This window comes from Rattus norvegicus, chromosome X, assembly GCF_021556685.1.
Source record: "Rattus norvegicus strain SHRSP/BbbUtx chromosome X, alternate assembly SHRSP_T2T, whole genome shotgun sequence".
In the NCBI taxonomy this organism is placed as follows: Eukaryota; Metazoa; Chordata; class Mammalia; order Rodentia; family Muridae; genus Rattus; species Rattus norvegicus.
Window position 1 is genome coordinate 76249266 of NC_141554.1, and position 11743 is coordinate 76261008.

The following is an 11743-nucleotide window of genomic DNA, read 5'->3' on the forward strand; positions in this document are numbered from 1 at the left end:
ATTCTCTTTCCAGGAATCAAACTCAGGTCATCAGGCTTGATTACGGGCACAATTTAACTACGAATTCATTTTTCTCTGACTGCTCAGAAATTAGTTTTCAGCATGACAATGATGGATATTCAATAGAATGACTGAGGGAGAAGGAAAATAAAGTGTGAGATGACAGAAACAATGTTGGTTGTGTAATAGGAAAAAGTCCATTGCACGATTTGAGTACCAGAAAGTGATTCTTATCAGCATCTTCTTCAGTTTCTCTGGAATAATTCACTAGCCTGAGTCCTGAAAAGGAAAATTCACTTAACCATGTCCAAGTAGACACAATAACATTCTTTTTCCTCCATACTCACAATTTCTTCAGACAGTTAGCTGTAGAAAGAATCAGCCATGGAGTCAGGACAATACCCTGGCAATTTCCAGGTATAGATGCCAGCCATGGTATATCAAAGTAGCTATATATTGGTGACATATTTCCAGTCAATGGGCTTGAACTCGCACTCAGTCTCGACATTTGGGGCACTGAAAAGGGATTATGATAGGAATAGGGATGATGAACATAACATTAAAAACATTTTCAACACTGAAGATCTTTCTGAGTTTTTAGTTAATATATTCAGATTCTTCTAGAAAGTTCCTGTTCATATTCAATGTGGCCTAACTTCTTTTGCATGTGTGATTGATTTCCTATGTGAGTAGATATGAATTGCCATCAGGACAACAATGTGATGCTACATCTCTTTATCTCTGAACATTTCAACTAAATGAAAACAAGGTTTGTGTAAGGAAAGATAGACAAAGGTGTCACATCTGACGCAGAGAAATTAAAAAGGTGGAGCAGAAAGTCCTGGGAAAGAGAAGAAGGAAGTGAAAGGAAGGGAAGTGGATGTATAAATGTAGCAGACAGAGAAAAGAAAGAGAGGAGGTGGAGAAGGAGACTGAACTAATTCAGAAAGCGATAAGTAAAATAGGGATGGAAAGAATAGAAGAATGGTCTTTGGACATAGAAAGGAAAGAAAAATACATAAGGATGTCCACTTATCTATGACTTACCAGCACGGCAGTAGCAAAGAAAGCACAAAACATGGTAAAGCCAAAGTAGAGCCTTCATTCTGACTCAACTGGCAAGAAGTATGTTGTAGAAATCCCAAGGCAACAGCAGCTCTTATAGTCTAGAGGCAGAGTTCAGAGGTTATAGAATGTCTGACATCATAACACCTACTGTAAGACTCATTCTTCCTCTTGCAGCTTCCTTAGGACTGCTTAAGTTAGAGAACTAGGAACAACAGCATAGTTTAAAATCAAGCATTATTTTATTTTCTAAACTCTATTTTTTAAATGCTTTATCTGGTCAGAAAAAAAAAAAGCTGATATTTGCCCTAGCCTGTTGTGAGAAGCTAATTTCTCTGCTTCACAGAACAAATGATTGTGGTACTATGGTATCTCTGTGTAGCTCAGCTTCAGTTACTCATTGAATAAGCAAGTACTTTCTGAAGACGATCTTCACTTCTTTCTTTTAGATTTTTATGTTGATTTGCTTGTCCTTGCCAAATGTTTAAGAACCTAATCTGCTATCTTGGTTTCATTGTATTTTTTTTAATGTGAAACAGAAATTGGTAAAGGAAAATGGATTTACTTATAGTCTAGTCAAAAACTAGGGGAGTAAAAAACCTAATAATTTCTTTCCCAGCATGCCTTTGACCGTCTTATAATTTCTAGAAAGTCATGGAACAAGGGGTAGGCCCGGAAACCGGGAAAGGGAATAACATTCGAAATGTAAATAAGAAATACTCAAGTTAATTTAAAAAAAAAAGAACATCTGTCAGGATTAGCAAACAATAAATATTCAATAAAATGTTCCAAATTAAAATAGACCACAGAGACATAAAAAAAAGAAAAAGAAAATATGTAAACTCAAGTTTAAGGTAGGTTACCCAGTTCTCTCCTCAGTGAAAGAGAATATAGGCCTGTTCGTTTCAGTTTTTTTAATTACAGAGACAGTTTTTTTATTTGTCCTAGCCAAGGAAAATGGGAGTCTTAATGATTCTTCATTTTGAAAAATAAAAGGGTTTTTTTGTGATGTTTAAGACTCTCACCCAGTCCTGGTCTGGCAGAGAAATCTTTTTCCTTATGTCTGTGCCCTTGATAGGTATGTAGAATGGAAGGTTTATGTATCTTTCTGTAGAGATCAGCTCTAGATACTCCAACTATTTCATTCCAGGTAAGAACAATTATTTCACAAGTTTAAAAATAGTGGTGACAGTCTGATATTCAAAGGGACAGGCATGAATATCATTCTTTAGAATCTCTCCTTTTCCTACCAGTGCTTTAACATAGGATTGTGGTTGCAATATTAAGACAAATTCTCCTACCGTGTGAGCCTGTGAAATCAAACAATTATGTGCAATGCAATGCACTCTTCAGGCTTGAAAGCAATCTGCTTTGAGTCCAGGCCTTCCTTTTAAACACATGGGAGTGGAATTAGATTCCCACACCTCCAGGAGGCTTTACTCCTTCAAGTTTTCAAGTTATGAAGACCTTATGCCACGTGTCTCACAGACTTGGGGATATCATACCCAATACTGTTTCATTTTTCTGTTTTCTTGGAGATGGATCTATTTCCATGACTCCACCAGTCCTTTATCTGGACACTATATAGTGGCCTTAATACAGGATCCCCTCTTGGATTGTTCTTCTGGGAGTTCTCATTCCTGGAGTAGTCTTATTCCTATAGTGTCCTGTTCCTGATTCCTATGGGCCTCTAAGACATTCTCAGAAATCTAGATGAAAGTGCAGTACCTAACAGCTTATGCATGCTGTGTGCCTGCAGAGTGAAAACCACATGGATGCTGTCAAAGTTTATGACCTATGCCTTCCAGAGTAATAGTTTAAGCTGCCCTCTGGCCTTTTAAAACCACAGGTAGAATAGCCAAAGAATGCTACCCAATGTAGTTAAATAGAGACGTGAAGTAGCCTTGGACAGTAATTCAAAAAACATGAAGGTGTCCTGCTTCCCCACCATTTTCTAGTGGTCTGGAATATTCCTTTTAAACCATTTTTTTCCTCAAGGCCCTGGGACTCTGGACCTGCAAAAAATGTGGCACTCTCCATTGTCATAATGAAAAGCATTTCTTTTATTCATTCTGATCTCCTTAACAAGAGATCCTTTGGCCACGGCCCTGGTTTTATTCTCTCAACACATGCTTTATTCTTTACATGGGATAAGGCTGAGAAATTTCCAAGTCTTTACTTTCTGTTTCCATCTTGATTATAAATTCAATCTAAATAATTGGTTTTCATATGTATATGATACATGGAGAATACTACAGTCTAGATCTAAAATGTCCCCTAAAAGCTCATGTGTTTAAGACTTTGTTCTCCAGCCTATGGCACTGCTTATGAGGTATGCCCTAGAAAATGCACCCATTGGTGCAGTGGTGGCAACGCTGTCTAGGGGGTTAGCCAGCTGCTCTCTTGATTGGATTGGAGGCTGTCTCAGCAGGAGGGAATTCATGCCTGGTATTGTAAATATGATCAAAACCCATGGCTAGGGAAGTCATAAGCCAAAGGAGAGAATCTATTAATGTTTTCTAAATTCTCATGCTATCAAACTGCCTTCTAAGTACTTATATCCATAGATTGGTGCAGCTGTCAACCTGAGTCACAGAAGCTTCTTATTTCAGTTTATAATGGCTGATGCTGAGACATATAACTGTCCAAAGCACTGAAAATACTCAACTGTAAATGCTCATCCGTAGGTAGGACATCTAGATCAACACTCTTCACCAAGGTGCCGGGGACATGGAAGATGGGGATGGAACGAAAGTAAGAGGCAAAGGATATAATATGGATGAATCTATTGCTAGACTGTCTCTGACCCACCAGCTTCCGAATAATGACACAGACACATATATCTACTCATGAAAGCCTCAGCTATTGACTACCACTGTGTGCTAAGGCAGTCAGAGAATGCTTTAGGCAGGTAAGGAGGGAACAGAGACACGCCTCCATACAGTGTACAAAAATGTCATCCCAATATCTTCCCCTTTTAGTCCGATAAATGGCTTTTTCTCTAAGATCACAAACTATATAAACAAAAACATTATTAGAACTCTCAGGTAAGAATTATATTCACAACAGCTTGTCCATTTGCATTTTACAACTCTGAAGAAAGTACTCAACTATCTATCCTATCTTGATGAATTCAAAGTTCTATAACTAAATCATTTTCTATCATAACATTAACATACCAAACTATAAACATCTTTTTAGACCTTAAAACATTTTCTTAAATTCTAAACAACGTAAGTATATATGTGAGACTATAACTATCTAGTCTTCAACCTCATCAGAGACCCGAGAAGGACAAATATTACCTAAGAATGTCCCATAAGTCTGTACGTTTGAAGGCTTGGTCCTCAGCTAGTAGAACTGTTTTGAAGGATTAGAAGGTATGTCCTTGGAGTAAGTGTGACCTTGTGGAAAGAGGTGTATCATTGAAGGTGGACTTTGAGGTTTAAAAACCCCACAGCACACCAGTCTCAGTCTCTACCTCCTGCCTGAAGATCAGGATGCAAAGTTCTCAGCTACTGTTTCACTGCCATGTCTGTCTGCTTCCTGCTATGGTGATTGTGAACTAGCCCCCTAAAACTGTGAGCCAGCTCCAATTAAATGTTTTCTCTTAATAGGTTGCTTTGTCATGGTGTCGCTGCAGAGCAATAGAACAGCATAAGACAGAGGACAAAGAAACAACTATGTAGGTTCAAAAAGGAATGAGTGCAAAGATGATGTTTATCATACAGGTTAAGATCAATGTTAAGTAAGCTTGTTAGAGCTTGCCATTAGTAACAGTAAAGAGGCCTAGAAACTGTGTGATCAAGAGAAGATCATCAAGGAAGAAATAATCTCTCCCATGTCAGTAAAGAAAGTAATTTTGATCCCAGCCACATTGAGAGTTACCCAAAGCTTATCCACAGAAGTAGTGAATACAAGAGCTTTTCCTGTGGCCTCACCAGTCCTCAAAGAGAAAAGGTTTCTTGACTCACTAAGCTCCTCACAGTCCAAAAACAACGTTAAGGGCATTTTTTTCTTTTTCTTACGTTTAACCAAAGATTAAGTCCTTGAATGAATGGAGACTGGCCTTCCCTCACAGATGAAAGAGGGACATTCTCTCTTTCAATGGTGTTTTACTTTCCAGATTAGACATGGCCCTGGGGAAAGTTTGTCACCTAGGAATTTAAGGCTCTCTCTGAGGACAGTAACAAGAGAGATAGTGTGAAACTGTGTTGGTTTCTTGATTCTGAACTAGGTGACCACTAGATGGTGGTATAGGATTTTCTGGGATTAATGTATCACACAATTGACACAGCCGTAGATTGAGCTTTTTATATTTTTCTTCCTCTATTTTGGATCCTCTACCTCTCAAGAACTCCACCCAACTATTGAAAATTATTGAATTATAATATTGAAGTACAAATGGAATTCTGAGGGTCTTGAATCTAATTGTTTTAAAGATTTACTTATTATATATAAGAACACTGTTCCTGTATTCAGATACGCCAGAAGAGGGCAACAGATCCTAATACAGACGGTTGTGAGTCACCATGTAGTTCCTGGTAAATGAACTCAAGACTTCCGGAAGAACATTCAGTGCTCTTAACCACTGAACCATCTCTCCAGTCCTTGAATCTAATTTTTTTTTCATCAAAACTTGATTAAGTTTTTTTTAAGTTTTTTTCTCCATCTTTAGTAAATTGGGTATTTCTTATTTACATTACAATTGTTATTCTTTTTCCCGTTTCCAGGCCAACATCCCCCTAAAGCCTCCCCCTCACCTTCTATATGGGTGTTCCCTTCCCCATCCTCCCCCATAACCGCCCCCAACAATCCCATTCACTGGGGGTTCAGTATTGGCAGGACGAGGGGCTTCCCCTTCCACTGGTGCCCTTAATAGGCTATTCATTGCTACCTATGAGGTCAGAGTCCAGGGTCAGTCCATGTATAGTCTTTGGGTAGTGGCTTAGTCCCTGGAAGCTCTGGTTGGTTGACATTGTTGTTCATATGGGGTCTCAAGCCCCCTCAAGCTCTTTCAGTCCTTTTTCTGAATCCTTCAACGGGGGTCCCGTTCTCAGTACAGTGGTTGGCTGCTGGCATTCACCTATGTATTTGCTGTATTCTGGCTGTGTCTCTCAGGAGCGATCTACATCTGGTTCCTGTCGGTCTGCACTTCTTTGCGTCATCCATCTTGTCTAATTGGATGGCTGTATATGTATCAGTCACATGTGGGGCAGGCTCTGAATGGGTGTTCCTTCTGTGTCTGTTCTAAACTTTGCCTCCCTATCCCCTCCCGAGTGTATTCTTGTTCCCCTTTTAAAGAAGGACTGAAGCATCCACATTTTGATCATCTTTCTTGAGTTTCATGTGTTCTGTGCATCTAGGGTAATTAGAGCGTTTGGGCTAATATCCACTTATCAATGAGTGCATACCATGTGTGTTTTTCTGTGATTGGGTTACCTCACTCAGGATGATATTTTCCAGTTCCAACCATTTGCCTATGAATTTCATAAAGTTATTGCTTTTGATAGCTGAGTAGTATTCCAAAACAATCCATACAGTGGAAAAAAATGAAAGCATCTTCAACAAATGGTGCTGGTCTAACTGTTGATCTGCATGTAGAAGAATGCAAATTGAACCATATCTATCACCTTATACAAAGTTCAAGTCCAAGTGGATCAAAGATCTCAACATAAAACAATACACTGAATCTAATAGAAAAGAAAGTAGGAAATAGCCTCGAACTCAGTAGCCCAGGGGAAATTTTCCTGAACCGACTCCAGTGGCTCAGGCTTTAAGATCAACAATTGATAAATGGGGCCTCATGAAACTACAAAGCCTTCTGTAAGGCAAAGGACACTGTCAGTAGGACAAAACGGCAGCCTACAGATTGGGGGGAAAAACTTCACTAAATCTACATCTGATAGAGAGCTAATATCCAAAATATATAAAGAACTCAAGAAGTTAGACTCCAAAAATAAATACCCCAATTAAAAATGGGGTACAACATTAAACAAAATTCTCAACAGAGTAATCTACAATGGCCGAGAAGCACTTAAAGAAATGTTCAACATTCTTAGTCATCAGGGCAATGCAAATCAAAATGATCTTGAGATTCCACCTTAAACCAATCAGAATGGCTAAGATCAAAAACTCAGGTCTTTTCTTTAAAGGCCAAGGACACTTCCCCTTCTACATAGATTCTCCTATTCTGATTCTAGATGCTCCAGATTCTCTATGGCCCATTTTACCTCTGTTAGAGATGTGTCTTCAAATTCCCAGGAGTCTCTAGAGGGCTGAGTCAAAGCTTCCTAACTTCCTCCTGATGTGCTAACTACATTTTCTGGCTACTGACTCAACCCTGAATTGCTCTTTATGTAATTGAAAATAAGGCATTTCTCCAAAAATTCTACCTCAAACAATAGTAGACATCCTTCCAGTGGGATACCTGAGCAAGGAACTACATTCATGGTTAAGGAAGAGTCAGAATGGAATGCTTGTAAGCAATGCAGCCCTCAGACTTCCCATTCCTGAGTCTGATTAACTCTGGGGAAGGCCCTGACTCGTGTGTTCTCCCATGAGAGTTGGAGAATACTTACCTCCACGGGACAATTCTGACCATCAGTCAGCCAGGTGACAGGGTATCAGGCTCTCCTATTAGAAGGGCCTGAAGTGACACTAAAGACCTGCCCCTCTCTCAAACCCTGCTACTTTGTCCTGATGGGACAAATCTTGAACACTTATGTTATGAGACCTTGCTAAAAATCTTTAGTGCAACACCTGCTCTTAGAATCTAACCCTTGAAAAATACCAATGTCCTTTATTTTTTAACTGATGGATGTTCAATTGTAAGAATGGAACTAAAAAAGTTATATAGTGGTAACCAAATTTGGGGTTTCTGAGCCTAACTCTGTCCAAGCTAACACTGGTGCTAAACTGGAAGACTATCATCCTAAACAGGGCTTTGACTCTTAGAAAAGGAAAATGAGTGCTTATACAAATTCCAAATATGTGTACTGGAGGCTGCATGGTCGTGCTGCCTTCCAGAAAAAGGCAAGATTACAGACCACCTTATAGACACCTATTGAACCTTCTAAGGAGATCTCAGACTTGCTAGACATGGTCCTGATTCCCCGAGATATTGCAATCATACACTGCCGAGGGTACCTGATAGAAGATCCAATAGTCTTGCATCTAGCAGATGCTGCTTTCGAGGCTGCAGCACATAGAAGGGATATGTCGCCTTTGTTGGAAAACTCTCTTCTACTCTCTGAAAAGGCCCCATTATACTCTCTCCAAGAGAGAAGAGGCCTAAGGACAAGGGTGTAGTCTGGACCACCATGGATGGTTGTTGGGAGCGACACCCTTGAAACCCTCCATTATTGATGTTATTATTATGGTTAGCGTTAAGTATGACTGGGTTCATGGAAAATCCCCAGCCAGCTGCAGAAGACTAATACAAATCTGGTGGTCAGGATGAAGAATAATATGATAAAGTTCTGACCTTGCTGAGAAATACATCTGATGTCAAGATGCCCAATGTGATGACCTGTAACCTTTCTGAAAAACCAACATCTTGCTGACTAATAGATATGACAAACCTGTGACCTTTCTGACATTCTGTCAACATTAACCTATTCCCTGACCACATGAATACTGTGTCCTTGGCCTGTGTAAATGCTGCATACTTCCCCCCTCCCTCTGTTACCCCTATGGTCTAAATTCAGCCTTGGGAAAAAACAAAATTGGCGCCTTGATCAGACTCGTCTTGGCGTCCTTCTTCGCGTCTCTTGTTCCCCATTCTCTTCCAGGTACACCCAGCACCCTCATTGACAGATGGTGGGTCACCAAAAATGATTGTCTATGGCAATGTTAGTGCCTATATCAGAAAAATGTTAAAGCCCTCCATCAAATGTGTTACATAGGAAGGGGATGTTTATATAGAGAGGAATATCAGAAGCTGTGACCCAGCTGACTACATCTGTTAAGTCAAAAGACTTATGGAGCTGGAGAGGTGGCTTAGAGGTTAAGAGCACTGACTACTCTTCCAGAGGTCCTGAGTTCAAATCCCAGCAACCACATGGTGGCTCACAACCATCTGTAATGGGATTTGATGCCTTCTTCTGGTGTGTCTGATGACAGCTACAGTGTGCTTATATAAATTAAATAAAATCTTTTAAAAAAAGACTTATCTCTCTGGCATGCATAGGCATGGAAAATACCCAGGGAACTATTGGCAAATAGATTTTACCTGTTTGTCATGGGGACCTAAAACCCATCTTCAACTAATACGAGTGGACATTGTCTTTTATTTAATACTTTCTTTAAAATTTAATGTACATTGATGTTTTGTCTGCATGTATGTCTGTTTGAGGGTTGAGATCCCCTGAAACAGGAGTTACAGAGAGTTGTGAGCTGCCATGTGGGTGCTGGGAATTGAATCTGGGTCCTCTGGAGAAGCGGCCAATGTTCTTAACCTCTGAGCCAGTTCTCCAGCCCCATGGGTGGACACCTTCCCTGGATGAGTTGAAGCCTTTCCTTGCCAAACAGAAAAGGTAAAGGTGGCAAAGTGTGACTTAAATGAAGTAATTCTTAGGTTCACAATACGAAGAAGCATATAGAGTAACCATGAATAAATGGCAACAGGAGTCTCTCTCTCTCTCTCTCTCTCTCTCTCTCTCTCTCTCTCTCTCTCTCTCTCTCTTGGAGCTGGGGACCGAACCCAGGGCTTTGCGCTTGCTAGGCAAGCACTCTACCACTGAGCTAAATCCCCAACCCCCTGGAGTCTCTTGAACAATAGAGATACAACAGAACCTCTTCTGTGCCTGGTATCCCCAGTCTGAATAGCCTACTCAAAACACAGTTCACTCAGTTAATCCAAGTGGTTCAAATTGCTTGGACAAAACTATTGCTTTTAGCCTAACTTCTTTTGAGGTATTGTATGCCAAACCTTTCCCTTCAAGAAACCTACTGCACGGCTGCTGGCTTCTGATTGGCTGGGGCAAGCAGTGGCCGCAGCGGGCTAAGCCGGTATTCTAGCACTCCGGGTTGGAGGCCAGATGCCGGCTGGACTGAAAGGGACGTCGCCTCTCCGAAGACTCTTCAAGAAATCACAATGTCAACCAACACAGACCTTTCTCTATCTCCATACGATGAAGGTCAGGGGTCTAAGTTTATTCGGAAAGCTAAGGAGAAACCGTTTGTCCCCATCGGAATGGCAGGCTTCACAGCGATTGTTGCATACGGGCTGTACAAGCTGAAGAGCAGGGGAAACACGAAGATGTCCATTCGCTTGATCCACATGCGTGTAGCAGCCCAGGGCTTTGTTGTGGGGGGCATGACTCTTGGTATGGGCTATTTCATGTATCAGGAATTCTGGGATAAGCTTAAGCCTTAGAAGAGCTGCTGCCAGGGCTGGGGATTTAGCTCAGTGGTAGAGTGCTTACCTAGGAAGCGCAAGGCCCTGGGTTCTGTCCCCAGCTCCGAAAAAAAAGAACCAAAAAAAAAAAAAAAAAAAGAGCTGCTGCCTTGGTCTGGGAAGTGCTTGCTTTAGTTAGATGTCTCATATTGAGGTTACATGTTAGTGTCTGCAATAAATAACATAGGTTTAGACAAAACACAGTATTGAATATTGGTTTACTTTCTGGTCAACTTGATTTGCCTGTTGACCAAGTTGTTAGTGACTGATTCACTAACTAGGTCGCTAAGGGGAGTCAGGGTAACACAGAAGAAATCTGTCACCTGAAAGTAGTTGGTCACAGTGTTTTCCTTACACCCTTATGGTGAAAGTCACTGTAAGAAGGGCCGCTGGCAGTCCAGGCACACACACTGTGTGCAAAATAGGCCATGCTTTGGGAGGGTGTCAGGAAAGAATCCTGGTTGTCCTGGTTCATTTATTTTGTCTGCCTGTGGGCTGACTTCAGAACTTTAGGTTTTAAGGTTTGTTGGTTTCTGAAAACACTTTCCAAGGAGCCCGTGAAATATAAATATAACTAGCTTATAAAGCCCCTATACCTCAGTAGGAGGGAGTGTGAGTATGTGTGTGTGTGTGTGTGTGTGTGTGTGTGTGTGTGTGTGTGCGTGTTTAACAACCCAGAAAGCTGGTAAGAGCTGCAGAGAGGCAGTGTTTATTAGATTCACACTTAGACACTGATTGTGGGTTCTGGTTTAGCTCTTTTATAATTGTAAAGTTATATTTTTGCTGCTTTGTAATAGGATAATTCTTAAGCACCATCTTAAAATAGAAGTATTTTGTTTCTTTTTTGTGGTGCTGGGCATTAAATGCAGGGTCTCACATAGGCTAAGCAAGTGCTGTACACTGAGTTGAATGCCAGCAGAAGTAGGTACTGTAAGTTGTAATACAAGGATAAAGGGCCTAATGTACACATAGCCTTATGCAGGCAGTGTGGCCACTGTCTGTAAGAACGGTGGCTATTCTGTACAAAGCTTAAGTCCAAGTGGATCAAGGACCTCCACATCAAACCAGATACACTCAAACTAATAGAAGAAAAACTAGGGCAACATCTCGAACACATGGGCACTGGAAAAAATTTCCTGAACAAAACACCAATGGCTTATGGGATCTCATAAAACTGCAAAGCTTCTGTAAGGCAAAGGACACTGTGGTTAGGACAAAACGGCAACCAACAGATTGGGAAAAGATCTTTACCAATCCTACAACAGATAGAGGCCTTAT

The 11743-nt window shown here is 40.7% G+C and overlaps 1 protein-coding gene and 1 pseudogene across 1 annotated transcript in view; one reads left to right on the forward strand and one right to left on the reverse strand.

Annotated features, from left to right (window-relative positions):
• The window catches only part of 4930519F16Rikl (RIKEN cDNA 4930519F16 gene like), a 32297-nt gene extending 31116 nt beyond the window's left edge, over positions 1-1181 (reverse strand). Inside the window, exons 1-2 of the mRNA XM_087600987.1 lie at positions 1048-1181; positions 348-516 (exon numbers count right to left, since the gene is read on the reverse strand). Of these exons, the coding sequence (XP_087457113.1) occupies positions 348-516; positions 1048-1105 (227 nt within the window). The 5' untranslated portion in view covers positions 1106-1181. The remainder of the gene's footprint in view (positions 1-347; positions 517-1047) is intronic.
• Positions 1182-10097: 8916 nt separating this feature from the next.
• On the forward strand, positions 10098-10444 carry Higd1al1 (HIG1 hypoxia inducible domain family, member 1A like 1; annotated as a pseudogene).
• The last annotated feature ends 1299 nt before the right edge of the window (positions 10445-11743 follow it).